The following is a 27,028-nucleotide window of genomic DNA, read 5'->3' on the forward strand; positions in this document are numbered from 1 at the left end:
GTTGCCTCAAAGGAATTAAATGGAGTTTTTCAAGTCACTTCTCAAATATATACTGTAATCAACCAATAAACACCAAAACCCACTTCAGTGAATGCTTTCTTCAGTTTCAACTGTATAGCCAACTACTGGGTCTACAATGGAATGTAAATCCTTCGTGTATAAAGGAGAGCATAAGGATAAACACTTACCTTGTTTAAACTCCTCAACCATGACCATCCGTGTTGAAACGGACACATTGTACGTGGAGTTCTGTTGTGGGTATGCTGGTGTAATTATAGGCATAAGATGGTACCTATCACTGGGGTTTACCTACATACAACAACAGCCAATCAGTTTCTTCAAGTACATATGCAACAGATACTTGGACTTTTTTACCCCTTGTTAAACTGAACCAATGATTAAATTTTATTTCATTCATAGCTGGAGGTGAGAAAGAAAAACCATGTAAGGAGACACTGTTTTTACAGAAATTCTTTATAGAATCAGAGATTTGGTCTAAACTAATGGTTTGCTTCAATCATTCGGGCATGACTGTTCTGGCAACCTTACTAGAAATAGTGTGCCTGTCAAGCAAAAAAGTTCTAGTTGGGCATCTATTTGAGGTTTAGTTTTTCTTTTTTCAACAACAGAAATGGGGATGCACACATAATTACACTTTTAGGAAATGTCATTAACAATGTTCTGTGCAAAACAAATTTTAAACAAGATGGAAACGTAGTTTTTAATGTACCATTAACTTAAAGGAAGTATAAACTTATTAACACATGCTGAGACTAGGTTATCCATGTTGGAATCATTTTAGGTAAAAAATAAAAAGATTTAATAACAATCTATATACTAACGATAGGTGACATATTTCCACGAAGGAAATGGTAAACTCACATCCTTCTAAAATTAAATGCCTAGGGTTTGGAAAACTTGAAAATACATAGCTTGATATAATTAACAGAACTTAAAACTGACATTATTTTCAATACTGTAATAAGATAGCAAATTAATGTAGGAAAAATGGGATTTTATAGACCTTAAAGCCTTACTGAAACCTAGGGTTCCTTTATCGATTAAAAAATTGCTTCTTAACATTTAAACTTAGCAATAAAGGTCATTAACTTCCCATAAAGCAGAATAGAAACTCTTCTCTTAGCCCACCCAGGTTTTTGTAATCTGAAATATCCCAACCAATTTTTACAATTACATCATAATAATTAGTGATACTGCTTAAAAGTTATCTGCCACATGGAAACATTAGACCATTTTCCTACCACAACCCAATTTTAACAAAATACTTAGATCAAATAAAAAAAATACAGGGATTTTGAGTATCTTTTATTATTTTTTTTAAGCACAAATGCCCACACAACTTTGACTTACAAGGTAGTTCTAATAGAATAAATTAAAATGTTAGTGAACTTGAAATTATAAACTATGTACAATTAAATGGAGTTTACAGGGTACATAATTATGCTTCTCACATCAGAGGACAATTATAGCCGATGTTATCTAAAAAAAGTGTAATACGGACATGTCCACTCATACGTAAAAAGATGGGAAGTCTCCCTGAAGATTATGCAGATGATTTTTACTTGTTATTGCACAGTGCGAATTTGTAGGGGAAAAAATAATACACTAACCCTTGGGTCCCATACAGGCAAATTAAGATTGCATTCTTCAGGCTGTTTCAATAGCACTGGATTTGGCCATTCCCTGTTTAAAAAGATTGTAGCACTTGATAAGACTATTGGATATCACCATCTAAACGTATTTCGTTAAACATACAGCATTTGTGAATGTGATCCTTCTTCGCTCATTTTGCCCTCTTGATATATATAACCTTTTATTCCTTTCTGTTGATGTTAATAATACTCGAAATACTTTTCGTCTATGAAATTAACTTAAACCATTTGGTAGCTTTCTCAAGCTGAAGTCAAAACATCTTCTCTCTCATTGAACTGATAAGGCACTGATTTTTTTCTTTTTTTTAAGTACTATCCCAAGACATCTGATGTGTTCGCCTCAACCTTCAACAGAATAAATCACTCCTGAAAGATAAAAATTCTCTCTTTATGCTCGCTATGTCCAAAGACAAGTGAGGATGAAAAACTTCACTCATTTAGGCAAAGAAATATGAATAATTACAGAAACCAGTTAGGAAAATTTTTCTCTATCTCATGACTTAAAGGTTGTAACATGAGTATGTGTAATGAAATCTTGTGACGTGAACACTTTGTTTTCAAGACGCATTCTATGAGTTAGTTACTACCTCAGTCCTTTATGGAAGTTTGTTTAAAACCTGGAAAACATCTGCCACCCTTAATATCAAGCTCAGCTTCTTAGAAATATTATTTGCTATGTACGTGTAGCATTACAGAAATCCTGACATCTTGTAGTCAATCTCCTCAAAACTGATTGTATGTGATTAAGTGCTATCAAATTTGTAAATAACAGAATGTGTAACGAAAAGTGTGGGACAGTTCTAAATTATATTTCCAATGACTCAATTTTTTATAAAAATAAATAACTAAAAAGAATTATTTTTGCAAACGGAGGTACAGGGGTTGGTAGGTATGCAGTGGGAAGACAATATCTAAGATCAATTTGATTAAAAATCAAGAAACCTAATCTTTAGGCCAGAAACTAATATGAATTTGCAATAAATTTTTTATCTTACTTTCCTAAAAGAAATAATGGTTCATAACGGTTCACAAATGTGAACGTGCTGAAATGAGGAAGCTTTAAAAAAAAAAAACTCTCCTGGGTTAATGACTAATCTCAAAGGGATGACAAAATGCTATTTTTTACACATTTATAGACATTCTTAAAAGGTTTTTACATACAATTACATTTTTAACATTTTAGCAAAGATAAACGGGCAGCTGAAACAAAAAACAATCCCAGAAACTAATGACCTACAGATTTAGAAGAATCCAAAGAGTAAAAGAAGTGGTATATTTAAGTTTTATCCTAAATTCCTGAAACGGATACCATTCATTGGATTTTAGCAAACATGACAGCTAAACTTCAGGGTTTATTTAGAGGACAAGGAGGCACAAAAAGCATCTGCCTTACTCTCCTGGGAAAGAAAGCTGGGGAAAATAGAATTTAGGTTTGCCATTTTATACACACGACCTCCCCAAGTCTACCTAAATGGCTACATCATGAACTAAAATTTCAATCTGAAACCAGCTGCAGGAATGTCATAGAAATAAGACTAAACTTCAGTGTCTACAATCAATTTTATTTTAATATAATCTAAACACATACCATTTAGAAAATACCAAGAAAAATTTATGTACAAGAGTTGATGCTATTGCATTTGGATAAAGCTGGCAAGTTCTTGCTACTAGCATAGCCCAGGAAACACCACCGAGGAAACCTAATATATTGGAATAGATGTTGTGGCCTGTTGATAGGGGAAAAGCAAAAAGAAAAGTTAGTCTCGAACAAAAGTTTAAACATTTTTAATAAGCTAGCCAACAAATTCTGAACTCACGTTTGGCCCACAGTTTGATAGCTCTCAGAGTTAACCTGAAGTTGTCAATGTTTGGTACTAGATGTAAAATTTCATCGGTTACCCTGCAACCTGATTAACAGGGAGTGAAAAAACAGAACATTAAATCATCCAAAGTTTAATGACAGTATTTCTTTTCTACTTTCTAAGACTGATGTCAAACTTAAAAACATTTCATAGAATCAGTAACATTAATTGATTTAAAAAGCAAATAAAAAATCTAACACTTGTAAACCGAACAATCTGAACTATAATCTACCTAGTCTCAAACTTTCATCAGATAATTAAAACTTCTTCCAGTCCAGATATGCTGAGAAGGGTTTGATCCACTTAAGTTTCCAAGAATTATTCTTTGGGAGCAAGGCAACAAGCAATGTAAAGACAAAAGTGTTCAACATTAACCCCTTGGAACACAACATTTGAAAAGGTGACAAAGGAAATCATCATCACGGCTAATTTGGTTATACAGTGAGACCTACACCACTAACAACAGAGTACAAACGCCAGTCTTTAAATGTCCCCAGAAAGAAAACCAGTAACAGTGCAAGATACCAGTGAATAAAAAAAATTTCCTCTGCAGTCTAACGATTAAGTAATGTGTATTTTACCTGACTCACTATGGGTAAATAGCCTGGCTATAAAAAGCTCTATTATAAAATCTGAGTTAAAAACGATTTCATATTTGACAAGAACTGCTACTATACAAATAGAATTGGGTTTTAACATACCGTTAAGACTTCTTATGCATCTTATATCTAAATTCTTTAGCAGACTGTCATCTCGTAAGTCCAAGTCTTCTGGAATAGTCTGCAGTGCTAATCTTGCAAACAAAATATCAATCTAAAACAAAAACAAAACTCAATATTCCATATCCATCAAACCATTTTTAAAGCATTTCTTTAAAACAGAAAACACTTAATACTATTTAAAGCCAGGATCTTTTCGTCAACTATAAACATGACAACACCTCCCAAAGCCCAAACAACATGAATTTGTACCATAGGTACTGTAATCAGATGTTAAAACATGGCGCTATGAAAGAGAACTTGAATACATACCTACTTGTCATTTTAATCATGCTTACTAAGGTTTATTTATTAAGTTTATTAATGCATCTAACTGGACTATTTAAAATTAACTGTTTAGTTCTCCACCTATATAAACTGTGAATTCATTATATATTCAACAATATAGTGCCTAAATACAAGGCCAATAAATATCCTTATAGTTGGCCCAAATATAGCGGCCAGTGAGGGGGCTCCTTATATTTAAGAACTTCTATATCTGTAACGTTACACTACGTTTCCCCAAATTAGTTTTGACTAAATAAAAACAAAACAAAAACAAACACTAGCTAATTCTGAAGGCTTAGAGAACGCCAACTGACAACACTTTTTCCCTTTTTCTCAAAGAAAGGTGAGAGCACGAAGAAACTTAGCATGGATTTGGTTTATATTCCTGAAGACATGATTTCATGGTTTCAAAATTTCAGATGCTGCCTTTTAGAAGATCAACTTAAAAAGTAGCATTTTTTAAGAGCTTATTGTGAGAAATCATTTAAACATGCACCTATAGACTAGAAAAACAGCTATACGCTTTTATAAATAATTCCTTGTGGTATAGCATTAAATGTTCCAACGAAAACAGATTCCAACGTCCAACAGCTTCTCCGATATAGACAGAAATAAAGATCATATGCTTATAAAAACATGCTGTCAATTTCCTGTCTTTTAGTAATGTTCTTTTGGGGAAAACAGGGCACTGCTATACGTTACAGTCTGTTTTATATTTATTTCAACATTGACAGCAAATCTACCCAAACCTGACAAACTTTTACTCAATTTAACATTTTATGTCAACTTATTAAGGACCTTTAATAAATTTAACACTTAATGCCTACTTATTTTATATCTACTTTTCAAGGAAAATGGAGCTGGGCATCTTATGTAGCAATTATAGAAGTCACCTTTTTTGTAAACAATAAATATTACTCTTCCAGTTTTCAGAATTTTACAGTTTTCACTCTTACGATCAGTGACCCCTCAGCACCACTGCGTGCGGCAGAAGAGCACAGATAACTGAAGTCCCTTCACCGTCTTATCAGCTTTGTTCCGACTCCCTGCTCTACAAATGCGAAGAGCAGCAGACAGAAATGAGTATCATCAAGAATCTGAACTCCTAAGTTCGTTCTCCCCTTCCAGAAAATATCTCCACATACACAGTATCACGTCACAGTTTTCTCTCAACGTTTTAAATATTTAATTTGAAGGAGGTCAAGGCAAACTTCTATCTGTGAAAAAAGATTGTGTTATTGCCTTAAAGACACTAAAAGTCTGTAAAATCTGCATGTGGAGAGCCTGCCAAGTAAACTGTTTTGTAGCAGCATTTCATAGTCGATGCTGCATTACTACTGTCTATATTTTAGCTCTGAATTTCATGAGGCGTTTTTTTAAAAAGACTAAAACTGATAAAGTACAAAGAACAGGGAGTCAATTCTGTTAAGAAAAAAAAAAAACCACTTAGTAACACTCTAACTCACCAATTAAAATAAACTTTTAGCCTACCCCAATCAAAATTACACAGAGCAAGAATGGGTCTATTTGAATTACACCTTACCTCTATCCCATCAAAACACAGTTTGATAACTGGTACAAAAGCCTCTTCAACGGCCTGTAAGAAAATTAAATAAACTCAAGTGTCTCTGCAAGTACAGATTAGACTAGTTTTAGCACTTTTAAGTGAATGAAATATTTGAAATTGTTTAAACATAATTTAGCAAAATGTCTGACACAGACTAGGTTCTCAGCAACTAGCTGTAAGACACTAGACTCTTGAATCAGACAAACCTAGGTTCAAAACCTTGATTTCTGCGACTCAAATATGTAATCGTGGCCACATCACCTAATATTTAGTTTGTCTGCCTTACTTCCTACTCTGTACATGGGATCAGATTTACAATTCCAGGCTTGTTGTAAAGAGTAAAATACAAGCATACATGTTAAGCACTTGAAAGGGTCTGACAAACTTCCAAGAGCTCAATAAACAATGGCTATACCATTAAATTCACTCAATTCACTAATATTTGTAACCCCTCCCCTTTCACCCCAAAGATTTACGCACTCTTAAATCTTTTACTTCTTCCTGTAATTTCAACTTATCATAGAATGAGGTGAAAAAGTCACTCCGATCAACATGTCTTGGCGCAACACACAACGCATCAATATCGGCACCTAAAAAACATTAAGCCCATCAACCACTAATTACTATTACAAGAAAATTATTTAGCATCTTATCATGGCAGTACTTGATGTTGAGAATCTGTTCACATTATACTGGTGAGCCTCTAAAAATATGCCCTTTCCCTTAAAAAAAAGTACTGGTCAGTATAGGAAATACGTGATCTTAATTGATGGGAAATCTTTTTTCCTACAGCATCCTCTATTTATAGTGGCCCAGGTGACCTGGGAGCCAAAGAATGGGAACTCAGATAGGACTTTTATGGTAAAGAGAGGGAACTATTCAAAAATACACCCAAAATCTTGATGCTGCTAGTCACAGCCATGTTCATTAGCAAACAAACAAGCAAGAATATATGCGCACAGACACAGACACACACGTGGTTTTCTTCTCCACATCCTGGGACTGGCACTTACACAGGCCTCTATGTGGCCCCTACAGAATAAACTTCAAAATGGATCACTGGCAAGAAACCAAAGAGGCAGACCACGGAAAGTATCTGTTACTAATTTAGTGCCTGATAGTAGGCCAGGGGGAACACAAAAGAAATGACTTACATCAATAACTAGGATCGTAAAGAGAGAGAGATCAATGTAGAATCAGGTCAACATAGTCATTTTCCTTGAAGACTCCACAGCTAAGGCATTACTCTGAAGGCTATATATTTTAGCATATATACATGAAAAGACAGAAGCATACAATGCACAGGACACATCAAAAGCAAATGCACTAACTACTACTGGCACAAAGCAGCGGGAGATGGGGAGAAGGAAGGATGCCAGAACAAAGAACACTATCCTGGCAGATACTTTTAACACAGAAGTGTGTGGTTAATGGTTGAAGAATCCTAGTTCTGCCAAGAGATGGCTGGGAGACAGTGTTCAAGCCTATTGCGTCTTTAAGTCTCAGATTGCTATCTGTTACATGAGAAATACGAATACTGAGGAATAAATAAGATAATGAAGACCAAGAGCTTATTATTAAGGAGCCCAATAAATGTTCTCTGCCATGACAACATTTTCATTGTCTATTTATTTGCACAGAGGAAATAACTACAAGTGTAAGTAAGAAAATATTGCCAGTGATTATCAATGGCTGCAGAAACACACCGTTTTGGCTAGTTTTTTGCTTAACTGTATTTTACAACTATTAAAAAAAACCAGCATGGGGGAGAGAAAAAAAAAGCAAGGGGAAAAGAAAATCCACAGGTCTTTTTTAAAAGCTTTAATTCATTTTCCCAACTTAACATTCTTCAGGTAGATAGAGGAAATGATACAGACAATAGTACTGCCCAAAAAAGAACTCTCCAATGACAAAAGTTCTCTATTGCACTTTACAACACAGTAGTCACTGTTCGACATTTAAAACATGGCTGCTTCTATTGAGGAACTGAATCGTTTTTTAATTGAAGTACAGGTGACATACAATCTCATGGTAGTTTCAGGTGTACACCATAATGACTCAGCATTATACATTATGCTGTGCTCACCACTCTTAGTCATCACTGCTACTAGACAATGTCAATGCAATACTACTGGTCTAGTCCCTATGCTGTACAGAATTGAGTTTTTTAATTTACTTAATACTTTATTGGACAGTACAGGTTTAGAAGTAATCTTTTTTATCTTCTTAACCAACTTTAGCCCCCTTGAAGTACTCATCTCCCAAACAAACCTAAGCTGTATGATACACATGAAACTGAGATGAATGTGTCATTATGATGTTTAAGAACTGGAAAAAATAAAGTCCTCCTCCTCAACATAACTAAAAACATGTTTACCTTTTGTATGTACTCCTAATCTGTAAGATCCAAATGTAAAAATTTTTCCTCCAACATTTTCAATTACAGATTGTGGAAGATTCTGTTTAAAGAAATAAAAAATGGGTATTTTGTCAGTGGAGCACCAAGCAAATTACTTCACACAGCACTACATATTAAAAAAACAAAAACAAAAACAAACCTTCAAGTAAGAATTCAGTGCAAATTTATGGAGTTAGGTCAACAAACTCTATAAGCTCTACAAAATACCAGTCCTTCCTCCTATATCAACCAATTTTGAAATTCAAGCTACTTCCAACATTTAATGACAATTCTGTAACGACCCATACCATTTCAGAATTGTGCCACATTTCTGGAAACTGCTATAAAAGAGGACTGTTGTACATGAGTGTGTGTAATTCCTTAAGAGCAGAGTTAGAAGCCCATTTTACTCATGTTTACTCATGACCAAGATGCTGCACATATCATGAATGCTATAACATAACAAAAATACATAACTGACTGCTAAAAAGATTACATTCAGTGATTATACTGAATACCCCATACTACATTAGGGAATAATTTCATCGTATCAAAAGTGACTTTAAGGCCAATACTGCTACATGATAGTTGTGATTTCCAAAAGGCTTTGTTGGGATGATTAAACAAAAAACTTACTGATAGTTTCTTAGGGTAGAAACACCCAGAAAAAGGAGAAAGGGAAGCATTTAAAAATCATATTCCTGACCCTGGTAGTATTATAAAGTACTATGATGAATATTTAATGCCCCTGAAGGTAAAGATGATACATTTTCAAACAAAAAACAATTTTCATGTGTACTAGGTCAATGTTTCACTTCACTAATTCCTCAGTAAAGTCTGGTTCACTACCAAACCACAAACCACTCCTCCTCACCTCCCCCAAATAACATAAATGAAAATGTTACTTCATACTCCAAAAACCCAAAAACATCAATCGTAAGGATTCAGGGACTCCCTTGTTTTTTAAGGGCACATTTAATCATCATTTAGAAAAAATAGATGATCTATATGTAAAATACTACATTTTCTGTCTTTCTGTATTTAGAAATTTAAAAACTTCATGTGCAAAGTTGGCCTGGTTATTTAAATTAATCCAGTAAGATGCTGCTGAAATAGGACTGTAAAGGGAGTTAGAAAGAAACTACCTGAGAACACAGACTTTTCTAGTAAAACACAAGCTCCAGAGAGCTGTCCAACACAGTGGCCATGGTTTCACTTCACTGTTAAGCACTTGAAAACACAGCTGGCTTCGCTGAGATCTGAGCATTTCATTCTACTTCACTTAAACTGAAATAGCCACATGTGGCTAGTGGCTCCTGTATTCGTACACATTCAGACATTAATAGGTTTACAGCTATTTCAGTAATTGTAACCCAGAAATAAAGATTCCTTAATTCAGGGCACAGAAAAATATTTTAAGTTGGAAATGTTTTTTTTCTCAGGATGCAGACCACAAGCCAGACAACTGAAGTAAAATTTACATTTTATGTAATTTCCGCCCCCCTCCCAAAATGCTAAAAACGAACTGGAAGTATATATTAAATCACTGGTTCTCAACCAGGGATGATTCTGCTCCTCAAGGAACATACGGCAATGTCTGGAGACATTCTGGGTCATAATTTGGAGAGATGGCAGGGGTGGGGGGATCTCATAAGTGTACCTAGTAAGAAGGGCCAGGGATAGCACCCTAAAAAAGAACTATCTGATCCAAATATATCAACAGTGTCAACATCAAGAAATCCCTTATCAAGTCTTAAAACCAAGGAAGAAATTCTCTCTACAAAAGCCAAACACAAAAGATCAAAATTTATGAAGCCTAACCTCAGTCCCATTCTCTAACCAACTTAATACTTAACAGTTAGGCTATAAAGAAAAGGATGCCAATAAATTTGAATAAAATGAGCATTAATTTCATTAATCCAAACAAAATTCCTTACCCACAGAAAAACCAGCAGGAAGAACTGTATCAAGAATTACCGGTTAAAGAAATTTACTAGGAGGCACTGAAGTTAAGCACCTAAAGCAAAACTATCAATGAGACAGTATACATGTTTCACATTAAAAATCTTAAGTTCTGGCTTTGTCTACTTGACTACAGTTTTAAACTTAAACATGTAAGAAAATGCCATTAAAACATAGCTGCTTCCTACAGAGGGTTAAGGAAACACAATGTTCGATAAAGGAGTAAAAAAATACTTAAATCTGGACATCTGCTCAGCTCAAAAAGAACTTCCTTTCGTGGGGCGCCACCTGGGTGGCTCAGTCCTTTAGGTGTCTGACTTCAGCTCAGGTCATCATCTCACCATTCGTGAGTTTGAGCCCCTCATCGGGCTCTGTGCTGACAGCTCTGAGCCTGAAGCCTGCTTCAGATTCTGTGTCTCTCCCTTTCTCTGTCCCTCCCCTGCTCAGGCAGTCTCTCTCCCTCTCTCAAAAATAAATATTTGGGAAATAAATTTTTAATTAAAAAAAATCTCATTCGTATCAGGAATTCGATCAACAAGAAACAGGTACTACACAGAATCCCAAAGTTGCAATACTCCCAGCACTGAAGTTTTAATCAGTTACTTGAAATGTATACACATGGTTTTAAGAAAACAGTATTATAAATTTGACTAAAACCAAACTTTCGAAGCGCTTGGGTGGCTCAGTCCATTAAGCATTCAACTTCAGCTCAGGTCATGATCGCACGCTCTGTGAGTTCGAGCCTTGCATCTGCTTCAGATTCTGAGTCTCTGTCTCTCTCTCTGCACCTCCCCCACTAAGCACTCTGTTGCTCTCTCAAAAATAAATAAATGTTAAAAAAAAAATTTTTTTAAACCAAGACTTTCTTCTATGTTAACACCCTCTCTCAGGTTTTCTTTACCCTTGGTTCTCTTTCCATCAATTTTTCAGTTATGTTGTAGATTAAATATGCATTTTGTACTGCCATGGGAAAAGTACCACTATTTATGCAATTTTTTAAAACAATCTTTATTTACTCCCAATGGGGGGCTCAAACTCACAACCCGAGATCAAGAGTCACACACTTAACCAACTAAAAGCCAGCCAGGCATCTCTGTGCATGCAACTTTAAAAAATGCTTCAAATGAATTCCACACATAACTCTAAGAATATATTTATTTCCTTTACCAGAAGCCCAATCACGGATACATCAACTGTATGTATGATTTTTCATAATAAAGTTTTAGGGACTCAGAGAATGTTACAAAAAACTAAACAGGAGCGCCTGGCTGGCTCAGTCGGTTGAGCGTCCAACTTCAAATCAGGTCATTATCTCACAGTTCAGGAGTTCCAGCCCCACGTCGGGTTCTGTGCTGATAGCTCAGAACCTGGAGCCTGTTTCAGATTCTGTGTCTCCCTCTCTCTGCCCCTCCCCCCATGTGCTCGTGAACTCTCTCTCTCCAAAATAAAAATAAACATAAAAAAAAAATAAACATTCAGTTCGAGAGTATACTATCTGAAAACCTAAAAACCGTTCACTGTTGTAGGATTGCTTAAAAGCTAACAAGATTCTCAAATATTTAACATACATTTTTAAAGCACCTCTTCAGGGAAACATCTACTATTTCTGTGAAGCATAAGAATTACTGAGTTTCAGTTTTAAATACTGCAACCAAAGAGTACTTATAAATCACTGAATTCAGTTGTTTTCCCAGCTTTCAAAGTAACTAGAAACAAAATATAAAATCAATGGTGTAAAATGAATGGTGCAGTGAAGACTCCGTCCACTCTGTGAAGAACATGTTACTGAAGGCCACCGCTGTGTTCAGCTGTCAAATTATTCCACATACAAGGAAGTCACCTTACCTTGCTCTCACTGATTTCTCGTATCCACTCTTTTACCAGGTTATTTAATTTTCCCAAGATTAAAATCCTGTAGAGAAGAGCAAATAATCAATCAAGTACCGACTTGTTTCATTACTAATTAAAATAAAAATCGGTGCTCAATAGGCGGCCCCCCAAACTGTATCCGGTCCTGCAGGTCACAGAGAGCAAGCCCGCGCAGCGAGCGAGGTGCAGGAAGGCAGCTGAGTCAGCCACTGCCCTTCTGACAAATCCTACCGTAATAACCAAAAGCATCAAAATTCAAAGTAAGGGAGTAAATTATACGTAGAAATAAAAGTTTTTTCTAAGTATTGCCCCTGCTGAAAAAGACATATTTCAGAGAATAACTCTAACTTTCTGAGTAGATAGTGCCTCAAAATTAGTTTATGATAATAAAAATTTATAAATGAAAAGAAATGTGTGCACACACGTGCGCATGTGTGTGTGTGTTCACCTGCGCTGCAGTTCCTCTTCCTCTTCAAAAACCCCAAAGGGCTTCAGAGTCTCGATGAGCTTCTGTGTAAGCAGGCAGTCGGTCTCCTTGGGGGCTGCTAGGCTGATGGGGGAGGTAATGCCATAGTGCTTCTGCGGCGGCGGTGTCTGCTGTGAGCCCTGCGCGGTAACTGGACTACACACAAAATTGGATATAATTACTGCCAAAGAATGTCTACAATTTGAAACAAATCGGTCTGACTAGAAAGGCTTTAGTAAAACTTCCCCGCCACACCCCAAAAGACTCCTTTCCAAAAACACCTTACAACAAAAAGTAACCAAACAAAAGCAAGTGAGCTAAAAAGACCACTTTCTCTTCCTGCTCCAAAGATGTGAACTTTGTCACTACCTACATTATCTAAATAAGCTAGAAGAATCCAGATCAAATATACTGGGAGAGAAAACAAAACCTAGAATATAGTGAATTTCTAAAAAACTTTACTTCTTGAAAAAGAGCCAAAATCTGTTATATAGTTATTTCTAAAGCAGCGTTTAAAACACACTACGGAAACACCAGTCTCAATACAAGAGACTCCCACAAACAGAACTTAGTAGCTGACTCACAATGAATGAAATTCATAAATATTATAGGGCAAATAACAAACACAAACTGAGGAGTGGGGGGCACTATATTCACACTAAACTTGTTACACATTTGTGGTAAGGTTCACACTTCAACAGTGATGCTAGTCTACAAGTTTTTTCCATTTTAAGAGAAATTCCAGAGTTTTACAATCAGTAGGATTTTAAAGTAATTGGTTTAAAAAAAAAAAAAAAGCACGGCATGCTTGAAATGTTTAAGCAATGCAAGTATTTTTCAATGAAACCAGTTGTTTTTTTATTCTCTGTTAAAATAACTCTAAGTCAATGGGCAAGAGCTCCAAAAATAAGTCACCCCATTATTATTTAAAAACTAACAAGTCAAGGGTGCCTGGGTAGCTCAGTCAGTTAAGTATGCAGCTTCCTTACACGTCAGACTTCGGCTCAGGTCATGATCTCACAGTTCATGGGTTTGAGCCACCTCAACCCCATCAGGCTCTGCGCTGGCCAGGAGAAGCCTGCCTAAGATTCTCTCCAACTCTCTCTGTCCCTCCTCCACTTGCCTATAAGAGCTTGCACACCTACAAAATAAATAAATAAACCTTTAAAACAACAAGTTGAATAACCTACAAAATGAGGAAAGGGCTAAGAAAGAACATAACATCTGGATCAATTATTTCTCCCAATTCTGTTCCTTAAAAAATTAAGTGTTTGTTCTATACACATACACACCTCTAACTTTTCTTTCCAAGTTCTAAATACTTTTTTTTAGTTGAAGTTCAAAAAAAACCTGAAGTACAATACCCTAGCAATAACATGCCAAATGCCAAGAGTCCTATGCAGGGAAGTTCCATTACACACATTATACTTACCCACTGAGTTTCGGTTTACCCTGTGAGTGCTGGACCGTGTTCTATAGTTTGTCTTCTCATACCAATACAGACCTAAGGATGCCAGGACACCCACCGCAATGGTTTCTAAGTTAGCCATTGGTCTGTGTATCATCTAGCCAATATCTCCTGGCCCAGTTATACAACATCTCAATTTTAATTCAGGTTTTATAATAATATTTACTAAATATATATGTCAGATATAATACCAGTTAGAGCAATTAATTCATGTCAGATCCTTCTTCCTACGCCTGTGACCTAAACTGCAGAGCTATGCAAGAGCCATGTGACTTCACAGAGCTGGTGCCCACAGGAGCACCAAGCACGGTCTCAAGACTAAGTATCTTACATGAATGTTTTAGTTTTCAAATTTATGTAGTATCTCCTATGATTAAAATATACAAAATTAACCAAATAAGTGCATTCATAATGTCTTGGTTAGTACATGTTTTGTCAATAAACAAAGTGTTATCAGATTCCACAAAACTGACAGTCCTCAAAACTGCCTAACCATTTGAGAATTCTCCTTCACACCATGCTCTGATTTTAGATAAATTAGGTATTATATGAAAAACAGCACACTTACCACATATCCCAAAGTGGTAATACTCTCTCCTATTTTTCTTGTTTTCTATGAGTTTCTCCAAGCAAACTAGCACCCTTCATGACTACCCAAGGATCATGAATACTTTTTATAAACGATTTTAGAAGGAAAGCAAAAATAATATAAAAATGGGGAGGGTGACAAAACATAAGAGACTCTCAAAGACAGAGGACAAACTGAGGGTTGCTGGAGGGGGTTGTGGGTGGGGGGATGGGCTAAACGGTAAGAGGCCATTAGGGAGGGCACTTGTTGGGATGAGCACTGAGTGTTATACATAGGGGATGAATCACTGGAATCTCCTGAATCATTATTGCACAATATGCTAACTAACTTGGATGTAAATTAAAGAAATAAAACAAAAAATTAAAAAAGATTTTAACATGAGTAAAGCCAGATATGAAAACAAGTATAAAGTTCCATTTTAGCTAGACCTGGTGCAAGCAAGGAGAGATTTCAAGTCAAGTCTGAACTGAATTCATGTTTTCATAACTTCAGGTAATAAGTTTCTATTGTATTGTTTTCTTGTTTTGAGCAAGTAATAGGTTTCTAGCATTCATTCCTGTTTGAAGAGTTAAATCCATTATCAGCTGATGTTTGGATCATCAACAAAATATGAGTACCCATTCTCTGTGAGGTTAAGGCTCGCTTCTCTTTCCCATTTTTTTCCCTCAATTATTAAGGTTTTTCATTGTCATACAAAAAAACAATGCTTGGAAAGGTCCTGTCTACTTCAACAATATCACCAGTACATTAGGATATAGTCAGATTTCTAAATTCATACCAAGTTTGTTCACCCTAATTTGAAAATAAAATGTTGATTTCTATATTAGTTTCCACATTAACATTTTGAAAGGGAAAGAGATCAGACGTAAATTATAACTTTTTATTTACTTTATTCAAAAGATAGGCACAACATCATCTAAAATAAAATCACATTTATTTATCCTATCTAGTTCAGGAAAGAACACATATTAACATATATCTATACATGTATACATACATATAGAACATACAGTAATTCAAGAACACGTATAAAAAGATAAAAAATCACAACCAAATAAGAAAGTTGGAGGATACCTGTGCCTCTAATAAAAATGGTTTAATCTTAGCTTAAGCAGCTGCACTTGGAATTCCAGGCTGCCATATGCTTTGAATGTCCAAAATGTCTCAAGTAGAAATGTTAGCTGACTGTACAGTCAACGGAGAAACTCAAGTTTTCCATTCAATTTTAAAATTAGAAATCAAGTAGTGTGACAAAACAATTTAAAGGATCTTTTATTTGCTGTTCTGTTTCTAACAAAACAAAAATACACACTCTCCTGGAACAATTCACCGGACTACTACTAATGCCAAGAATGCAAACTCTTCCATTCTCGAACACATGAGACATCAGCCCATGTCTATCACTTTCTAGAGACATTTTTACCAGTACTTAATATTCTTCAGACATTATTCTATTTAAAAAATAAAATTCTAGGGGGCACCTACGGGGCTCAGTTACGCATCAGACTCCTGATTTTAGCTCAGGTCATGATCTCACAGTTCCTGTTATCAAGCCCACACTGGGTTCTGTACCAACAGCATGGAGCCTGCTTTTTGGGATTCTCCCTCTCCTCTCTCAGCCCTTCCCCAACATATGGTGAGCGTGCTCTCTCTCTCAAAATAAATAAGTAAAATTTTTAAAAATAAAAATTCTGCAATTACGAAAACAAGGAGGAAAAAACTGCATTAGCTATAGAGCCACAGTATTTGTGATTCATTAAAATTTGTTTCAGGTTTTTACTATCAAGAACACTTATGCTTTTCCTAAAGAGCAGTGTATTTTCATCTCACGAACATGATTTATCTTTACCTTCAGGACACTCTCTAAATTCTGAGAGTGAAACCAGTGGCCGGATATCCAGCAAGTTCTCGACAATAATCCAATTATCACTGTGTGTCTGTAAGAACTTGGATCCTAATTTCTTGCTGTTTTAGATCTCTATTCTTACTCTCCTTTTCACCCAATCTTTAATGCAAACATCTTGCTAACTTCTAACATGTAACTAAAGCATTCTGTCTTAATCCTTTCTAGATCAGAGTAAGATATAAATTCATACCTACACTTACAGCGCATATACAAATTCTGCCACCTCTCAAAATCACAGAAAACAACAAAACATTACTTCTCCCATCCTGCTTGTTTTGATGAGCAGCAGAGTGACATACGGAGGCTGTTGGGGAGCCCAGCGGTAAGTACTTTCAGAATTTTTTTTCCTCCCTTAGGACATGGGATATTTTCTTAACAATATTAAATAAAGGTTTTTCATCCAGGCAAAGCTTACACAGGACACATGCCCATCTTTTCCTTTTGACTTTTTGTTGTAAGATTCTATGTAACAATTCCACTCCAACTACTCTAGTTCTGACTCTTGGCAACCTTGTCCTGCCCCTTTCTCCCTCTCCATGCCAGTCCACCATCCATACTGTTACCAAGCATATCTTCCTAAAACACAGCTTCCTTAAAAACCTCCATGACTTTAGGTAAGAGAATCCAAAACTCTGTTTCCAAAGTCATCTCTCAACTCCAAAGCAATCTGATAAAGTAGACAGAAAACAGGCCTCATTTCACAACTACTAGTTATTGATCACTCTCGTTTCACTTCTGCCACTGGTTATATTACTACGAGGAAGCTGGATCTCTACTGGATGGCAAACTAGAAATTTAAAAACTTTAACACATCTACAACACCAAAGAGCGGTTTCCAAGCATAGGAAGTTTTCAACCATTAGGCAAAAGTCCATCTTTTCCCAATGTCAGGCTATCCAAGACAGGACTCTAAGAATAAATATTTAGGTACTTAGGAAAAAACAGCCATTTTTGTGAAACTAGTATAGGACTATAGATTGCTTACCTTAGCTATATATTTATTTCAAAAGTTTAGGTATCTGACTTCATCAGTACATGCCGAAACATCAAAAACCACTCTGATACAGAACTGCAAAGCTAACTCAAATAGTGTAAGTTCCTATCATTTGTTAACTGTTGTGTAGTGGCCATATATCCAGAGTACATCAATCTTTGTACAAATTCAGGTTAGTGAGGAAAGTATGGAACGTTCAAATGGGCTTGGTTACTCATTGTAAAACCTAAATCCCAGATGCCATGATATTTCAAAATATTGAAGAATCAGAGACATTTCACAGTTAAAAAAATTAAGAACACTGTTTTCAGAGCCATATTTAAGATACACAAAATTCAATCATACACAAAAATAATTACTTTCATAAAAATATTCCAGCTTTTATATAACAAAAATATATCACAAAGTTAAAACAATGAAGTGAGGAAAATACATGCAACCTATGCCAAGAGTCATAAAGTATAGTTTTTAAATCAACTAAAAAGTTTCACTGCAAATCAAGCAAGGAAATCAGGACAAACATTTTTCTGTCAAATCGCCAAAAAACAAAGCTGATATACATCTAGTAAAAATGAAAGATTTATTATAAACTTTCAATATTGGTAATATAAGAAAATGAGCACTCTTCTCAATCACAAAGGAAATGAACATCATTTAAAAAAGCAATATGGTAATATTCATTAAAATAAAAGATGCATGTATCAATCTCAAAAGTTTATGTCCAGCAACTTCACCTCTAGCAATACTAGAGATACTGGGACACAAGACTCAAAGAAAAGGCCCTGAAATTGGGAGACATGTCCTCTCTAACTCACAACACAGTTTTAATATATGAAATAGAACATAAAAATCCAAATTTCCACCCACTCCTAGAATAGGGGTACAATGGATTATAAGACAGGCCAAATATGGGCCCAAAATCCTGTACAGCAACAATAAACTTGAAATGAACAGTGTCTATACCATATGGCGAGGGGTGGGGGCTGGAGGGAATGCTTGGTATTTGTAAATACCTCCTTAACTTGACAGGTTCCGGAATTTGACCTTTCTCATAGGAATAATACAAAAAGATACCCAAAGTTGTTCAGTGGAGCACTGTATACAATGCACTAACTGGAAACCACCTAAATACCCACTACTATACTATAGGACTGGTTATTTAAACCACATTCTTACAATGTAATGCCATATAAAAAGAGTAAGGTGATTATTAAACGTAGTAGCATGGAAAAATGGTCACAACATATCAGGTGAAAAAAAGCTGTGGAATATAACTGATTGATAACAGGACTTATGGAAACCTCAATATATTCCAAGTAGTGGGTCAAGCGCTTTACAATACTCCCAATTGTTTGAAACAATTCCACTAGTATCTGTCTCCATATTAAAAAAAAAAAAAAAAGAAAGAAAGAAAGAAAGTAGGGGCACCTGGGTGGCTCAGTTGGTTAAGCGTCAGACTCTAGATTTCGGCTTAGGTCACTCACTGACCTCACGATTCCGGAGACAGAGTTTGGCTCAGCACTGACAGTGAGCTTGCTTGGGATTTTCTCAATCCCTCTCTCTGCCCCTCCCCTGCTGACGGTCTGTCTGTCTCTCTGTCAAAATGAAACAAACACTAGCTTACCTAAATTCACTGGACCAGGATAAGAATTCAGGCATTTAACTGTAATTGTAACCTCTATGCTTAGGTGCCTTTCTACATCTGTCACAAAACACAGTTTTATATATTTAAAAATTTATTACGTCTATAAATGCATAAAAACACACCAAAAAGAACTAAGAATTTCACTTTGTATTTTATAAAGGTTCATTTCAGCACTGTGAAATTTTTAAAAATATACATTGATAATGTTATACAAAAGGCGAAAATCATCTGATTACCATAATATTAAGTTAGTGACAATCAGAAGGCCAAAATCATCCCCTAAAATTTTTCCCTGGCAGCAAGGAACACCAAACAAATGCTGAATTGAAAACAAGAATTAAGGGCACCTCGGTGGCTTAGTCGGTTGAGCGTCCAGGTTCGGTTCAGGTCACAATCTCATGGCTTGTGAGTTCAGGCTCTGTGCTGACAGCTCAGAGCCTGGAGTCTGCTTCAGATTCTGTCTCCCTCTCTCTGCCCCTCCCCCACTTGCACTTTCTCTCTTTCAAAAATAAGTAACATTAAAAAAAATGGATTTTTCAGTGCAATACTGTGATTAGAAATAGTAAATACAGGGGTGCCTGGGTGGCTCAGTTGGTGAAGTGTCTGACTTCAGCTCAGGTCACAATCTCACCAATTCATGAGTTCAAGCCCCACATCAGGTTCTGGGCTGACAGCTCAGGGCCTAGAGTCTGCTTCACATTCTGTGTCCCTCTCTCTCTGCCCCTCCCCTGTTCATGCACTCTCTCTCTCTCTCAAAAATAAACATTAAAAAAAGAGAAATAGTAAATACAAAGAAAATCATGCTCCATTGTACTGCCGCAGAAATCTGCTAAAGCATTCTTGTTTATCCAACTTTATCAATCCAGTTTTTCTAAAAGCCTTTTTTTCATTTACCTTAATTTTTGCCAGAAAGCATAGTATTTATTAGGCTAAATTTACTGAACTCCTAAATATGTATGAAAGACAACACTAAAATCAGGAATACAAAGACTGCTCTCAGTGAGGATCTCAAATTTGGTCTGGGATTCAGATCCTTGAAATACAAGTAAGTGCAAAGTAAAAGCTTAAAATACTACAGAAACAAAGAATCAAGGCTATGCCAAAGAAAATCATTAACGAGGTGTGTGTACTCTAAATGACTCTGATGGGGTGGGAGGAGGCAGTCCAGATAAATGACGAACACAGAAAAGGGAAGGACAAGTCACCAATGGTGTTTTCCCAAATGGTTCATGTATAATGACTGCATCCCAATCTAAACAAAGCTCACACTACTGATGAATCTCTACTTCCTCACACTGAGCGAGTGGAATATGTTGTGGCCTCTGGTACCAAAAAAGTCATCTGCCTCAAAATTCACAGCTACTGGCCGACAAAACACTAGCATTTCTTCCTAGTTCTAGTTAGTGGAGCTAAAACTGAAAGCTTAACTTGCTTGATAGTCTTTTTTGGAAGCAATCAGGTAAACCACACACACATTTATTAAACATAATATTTCACCACAGTATGATTTGCTGTAAAGAGGCTGTAGCCTTAAACATAATAGGCCCATTTTGATTAGAAAGGAAAAAGGGGAAATAAGGGATCTATCTAAAGTACCTCGATGTGCACTCAATATTCTTAGCAGAAATATTATAATCACTTCCATGAGTCTAACACTGAATGCTTAAAAAAAAAAATTTTTTTTGAGAGAGACAGACAGAGACATAGAGAGAGCGCGTGAGCGTGGGAGGTGCAGAGGGAGAGGGAGACAGAATCTGAAACAGGCTCCAGGCTCTGAGCTGTCAGCACAGAGCCCAACGAGGGGCTCAAAGGGGTAAACCTGGAGATCATGACCTGAGCCGAAATTAGACACTTAACCGACGGAGCAACCCAGGCACCTCTAACATTGAATGTTTTGATTTTAGTAATAGCTTAGTCAAACATACAGACAAGACAACATATTTGATCATTAAGAAATTATACTAAGAATCACTAATTTACCCACCATGTATTATGTTAAATGGTACCAAACATATCTAAAACTACTTGTTATATTCTTAAAATATGTATTCCAAGTGAATCAACCAATATTTAGCAAGCACAGGGTCCAGTAAGCTTATGCTCAAGGGACTAAATTATGATGAATCCCAAAGGAAAACTTCGGTATTGCAAGGCTGATTATACAGGTACTTGTTACTCAATTGTAATAGCCAAGTTATTTTTCCTTCTTTCCTAAGGATACTTCCAACTGCCCTCTTGCCCCTTCTTTTCCAAGGGGCTAGAAGTTAAAAAAAAAAAGAAAGAAATAATACAAAATTTAAAAAACAAAATAGCCAGACCTGGGGCACCTGCATAGCTCAGTACATTGAGCGTCCAACTTCTGCTCACGGTTTTTGAGCTGGAGCCCTGTGTCAGGCTCTGTGCTGACAGCTCCAAGACTGAAGCCTGCTTTAGATTCTGTGTCTCCCTCTCTCTCTCTCTCTCTCTCTGCCCCTCCCATGCTCACACTCTCCCTCTCTCAAAAATAAACAAGCAATAAATAAACATTAAAAAAAATGTTTTAAGTAGCCAGACCACAGTACTCATGCATCAGTTTCCCAAGTACAACTTGAAAATGAAAAAAATGTAAATAAAACAGAATTTGAAAAAGTATAAAGATGTATTAGAAAATAGTCAAAAATATATTGTTGAGGCACCTGTGTGGCTCGGTTAACCATCTGACTCTTGATCTCAGCTCAGGTCATGATCTCATGGTTGGAGGGACAGAGCCCTACGTTGGGCTCTGTGCTAAGCCTGCTTGGGATTCTCTCTCTCACTCTCTTTCAAAGTAAATAAATGTAAACGTATATATACATATATATTTAACATACATATACATAGTATTATAGTACATACTATGTAATATGTAACACATAGTATTATATATAGTTATATATACACATACATGCACACACACACACAGTCCTCGTAATATAACACATTAATTGCAGGAAATAAAAGATGTTTCTGATGACCAAAATGACAGGAACACGATTCTTAACCCATGAACTATAAAAGTCATCATAAAATGTCAAGAAGCTGATTTCTAGGGGCGCCTGGGTAGCTCAGTTGGTTAAGCTATCTGTTTCAGGCCAGGTCATGATCTCACGGTTCGTGGGTTCGAGCCCCGCGTTGGGCTCTGTGCTGACCGCTAGCTCAGAGCCTGGAGCCTGTTTCAGATTTTGTATCTCTCTCTCTCTCTGACCCTTCCCTGCTCACATGGTCACTCTCTCTCAGAAATAAACATTAAAAAAACAAAAAGCTGATTTCTAGACAAAGTATAGAGGGAATAGAAATTTGAAAGATAATTCTGTGACAGAAGAGAAAGAAAATAAAGATACCTAGCAAAATCCCTACATTTTTGTTCTTTCCCAAATCCTTAAATCTCCACAAATGAGAATGTTACATAATTCTGCAGACCTACAACTCAAAAGATTAAATTAAAAAACACCTTTCACAGGCACCTAGGAAGTCGGTTAAGTGTATGACTTGGGCCAGGTCATGATCTCATGGTTCATGGGTTCGAGCCCTGCATCCTGTTCTGTGCTGACAGCTCAGAGCGTGAAGCCTGCTTCAGAGTCTGTGTCTCCTTCCCTCTCTGCCCCTCCCCTGCTCATGTGCTCTCTCTCTCTCCCTCAAAAATAAACATTACAAAAAAAAAAGAGTAACCCTTTTCCACAGAAGGCAGTGGTCACAAAACAAGAGGCTGTAGACTGCTAAAGCTGTACATGGCTTTAACTAAATAAAACTAAAAATACACACTAAGATCTTAGGTTCTGTATACTTTATATTTAATACACAAATATAATAAATACTTGTCTACAGTAAAAAATTTTGAGGCTCAAATATTCTACACACAAGAAATACGATCTTGAAAATTAATTCTGCTTAAGACATCTGGACAGCCTCCAAATGAGCTGACCAACCAGTTTCCGAGGAGACGGTAGTACTGGAATGAGAACAGAACATGGAACCCAAAGGTGAATTAAGCCCCAATCTACAACTTCAACACCCTTAAGAACTTGGACAAGTGACTACTTTAAGCCTCAATTTATTTAAAGGGAATTAAGACCTCCTGCAATGTTGCTGTTTTGTGAATCATGAACTGCGAATGTGCAATTATTTAAAAGCTGCTGAATAACCAGAAAGATGAACACACAAAATAAAAATATGCCTCCCACCGCATCAAAACAGGAAACAGCATGGAATCCAAAGGTCTTCACTCTGGCCAGAAGACTCCCCGCTGGAGGTGGGGATGACCAGGGAATAAACTGATTTACTCAATTCCCACAACTTGTCTCCTAACTTCCCCATCAAAAAGCATGAATTGAAAACGGGCTTACGGTAAAATACCACATTCCAAAACCATAGTCTCAGACTTAGAAGTTATCTTCCCTAGGGGCGCCTGGGTGGCTCAGTAGGTTAAGTGTCCCAGTTCAGCTCAGGTCATGATCTCACAGTTCGTGGGTTTGAGCTCACGTCAGGCTCTGTGCTGACAGCTTGGAGCCTGGAGCCTGCTCAGCTTGTTCTCCCTCTCTCTGCCCCTCCCGGCTTGCACTCTGTCTCTCAAAAAACCTATTACATGTTAACATAAATAATTTTCTAAAATTGTTCTCTCCAAAACATTTAGTGAGAACAATCTCACTGTTTTTACATTTTTGCAAATCTCTTTAATTCTGGCTTAATCAAAGACAGCTGGATTCCTCAATCAGCTTCTGCATTCAATCCCTTTGGTAGGCTGTTCTACGGTAGACACACCTATGAAGAAAACCTGGCGTCACCCCACCATACCTGGAGGAGAATATTTTAACAGCCTTTTCAAATAATTGTGGATATTCTTCTTTGATACTACACCAAAACTCCACAAGTGGTAACTTATTAAAGATTACAATGTGAAAACTGTGAATACAGTGTGAAACCATTATCAATAATCCCTTTATACTCTGCTATATTAAAATCCATTTAGTCTAGGGGTGCCTGGCTGGCTGGGTCTGTGCAGTGTGCAACTCTTGATCTCAGGGTTGTGAGTTCAAGCCCTATGTTGTGTGTAGAGATTACTTAAAAATAAAATCTTAAAAACAAAAATCCATTGGTCTACCCTGCCCTTTGATTGAACTTACCAGTGTACAATTTTATCACAACAAAATTATGCAGATCTTCCAAATGTTGACACATTATTACACAATCAAAAAACTATCATTAATATCACCACCAATCTAGTTAGTAACATTTTTTTAATTTTTGGGAAACTGTCAAGCTCACAATGACAAAAACAAGCTTTCCAATATTCTAGCTTTTGTCATCAAGTTCAAATTTATCATTTGGCCACCAATGCTGTCAGCTGTTTTCCTTAAAGAGACAGGCTCACTTCATTTTCAAGTAAGTGCCAATACCCATGGTTCATCATGTTTTTTCAGATAAAAGAAAAGCTGTGTGAGAAAAACACTAGTTCAGCTCACAAATCAATCATACATGTGCTTTCCTCAAAAAAACCATTCAACTTTTCAGTATACAGCTTTACATGTACTTCCCATGTTATCACGACATATGTAACACATAAACTCCAGTCAAGATTAAAATTAATATGTTTTACTGTTTCATCAAATTTTTTAAATGTGTGTGTGTGATGAAGAAATACAAGCACTAATAGTACAACATGGTGCCTCTCTCTGCCTTGATTTTTCCTAAGGCACGAACACAACTCCCCACTAGGGCTTTTGCACCATCAGTGCAAGTCAACAGAGTAAAAAAGACGTAACATTCTAGCACTATTACTATTACAAAAGTAGTTTAAATTTTACGTACTCCCTAAAAGGATCTCAGAGACACCCCCTCCTCCAGCTCCCACTGTGAGAATCACTGGTACTTACCACCCACCATGTGGTCCCAGTTCTACCTGTTAGAACTCCATGACACTTCTTTTTGACCGCCCCAAATAGTTGGGAGAAAAGCTATGGTCTCCTCCAAATCTTGCTAAATATCTCTTCCAGTAGCTTCAACAAATTCTATAAATGTGATATGAATAACATTTACGGACAATGTTTACTCTCCTCAAAATCTTTTTATTCCAAGTGTGATAGCCAGAACTGAGCTCATGCAAATACTGATCTGCTCATCACAAGGCTGAGCAGAAATCAGACTACAGTTTCCAGAAGGGCATTACATTCTATTAATGCAATGGAAGAGCCTTGCCAGGGTACATCTGGAAACATCTAGGGACATTTTCGGTTGTCACTATTGGGGACATGGGGGGTGGGGCTCCTGAAATCTAGCAGGTAGAAGCCAGGGATGCTGTTAAACACCTTACAACACACAAGACAGACCCCTGCAAAGAATTATCTGGCCCTAAATGTCAACAATACCTACCAGAGAGACACTGTACTGACGGATACTAAGACTACCAAAATTTTTGGAAGCTTCGTCACCGTGGCTTTTTTTTTTTTTAAGTTTATTTTGAGAGACACAGAGAAAGAGGGCATGTGTGCGCACTCAAGCAGGAGAGAGGCAAAGAAAATCCTAAGCATGCTCCGCACTGTCAGACCAGAGCCCTGACATGAACCGTGAGATCATAACCTGAGCCAAAGTCAGACACAACCTACTGAACAACCCAGGCGCCCCATCACCATGGCTCTTAAACTGGACCAGCCTTTCAAAATTACACGTGCTATCACACAGGCTTTGTTGACAAAACATGAACACTCTTCACAATGCTTTAGAATGAACTTCAATACTCTTGATTTAACCCATTCTGACAACTCACCTAAGGTCTATACCACACTCCCACCCACCCAAATTTAACAGGACAGGCATCGTGAACCTGCAAGTGGAAATCAAACAAGATCTAGCTTGAAATCGCAATTCGTACCTTCAAAGAAACGAAATGAAAGGCAGTGTGACACCAGAACACGAAAAACAAAGAAAGCCAATCAATGTGGAAAAGGGCCTATTTAACTAAGCACTCTAGTTCTTGTTGTTTACTTAAATGTATAATACATTACGGTTAAAAATGAGAGGGAGCTAATGAAAAACTGGCCATATTGTTAACATTTCAAAAAAAACACTGGAAAGCTAATTATCCATGTATGAACCTGTTGTCTTAACGGTCTTCCATTTTATACATTTGAACTTACTTCTAAAAAAATTTATGCTCTTAGGTCTTTAGAGAAAACGTACACCTCCCTTCCTCAAAGAATGCTTGGAAAAAGTCGGTATAAAAGCATTTTTATTTTCTAAAGAGAAAGACACAACTATGTTATTTTTCTCACTAAAACCTTTCAAGGCATACATTTCCTCTCACTGACCAATTTGTAATACTGCCATGATTATCATAAAGTTGCTTTTCAAGCACAGCAATAAAATGTGAGCTAACACAAAGAAGTCACAAGGCATCACTAAAAACATTTAAGTGCTGCTGAACTGGAAAATACCACAAAAATCAGTGCTCCTGGTGCCTCTACCATTTCATTAAAAGGATGAATGAATCTATTAATTAACAGGGATCTTGTGAATTCTACGATTTTAGCTTTGTGTATTTAGTTAAAACGAACAAATCTCATTACAGACAT

The 27,028-nt window shown here is 36.6% G+C and overlaps 1 protein-coding gene across 1 annotated transcript in view; it reads right to left on the reverse strand.

Annotated features, from left to right (window-relative positions):
• PAPOLA (poly(A) polymerase alpha) overlaps positions 1–27,028 on the reverse strand; it is a 55,156-nt gene extending 28,128 nt beyond the window's left edge. Inside the window, exons 1-12 of the mRNA XM_077780829.1 lie at positions 27,023–27,028; positions 19,289–19,395; positions 12,826–12,999; positions 12,354–12,420; positions 8,526–8,607; positions 6,629–6,738; positions 6,125–6,178; positions 4,237–4,348; positions 3,491–3,580; positions 3,262–3,400; positions 1,632–1,704; positions 189–309 (exon numbers count right to left, since the gene is read on the reverse strand). Coding sequence (XP_077636955.1) covers positions 189–309; positions 1,632–1,704; positions 3,262–3,400; positions 3,491–3,580; positions 4,237–4,348; positions 6,125–6,178; positions 6,629–6,738; positions 8,526–8,607; positions 12,354–12,420; positions 12,826–12,999; positions 19,289–19,395; positions 27,023–27,028 — 1,135 coding nt within the window. The remainder of the gene's footprint in view (positions 1–188; positions 310–1,631; positions 1,705–3,261; positions 3,401–3,490; positions 3,581–4,236; positions 4,349–6,124; positions 6,179–6,628; positions 6,739–8,525; positions 8,608–12,353; positions 12,421–12,825; positions 13,000–19,288; positions 19,396–27,022) is intronic.

Source organism: Crocuta crocuta, unplaced genomic scaffold (genome assembly GCF_008692635.1).
Source record: "Crocuta crocuta isolate KB4526 unplaced genomic scaffold, BGI_CrCroc_1.0 scaffold299, whole genome shotgun sequence".
NCBI lineage: Eukaryota > Metazoa > Chordata > Mammalia > Carnivora > Hyaenidae > Crocuta > Crocuta crocuta.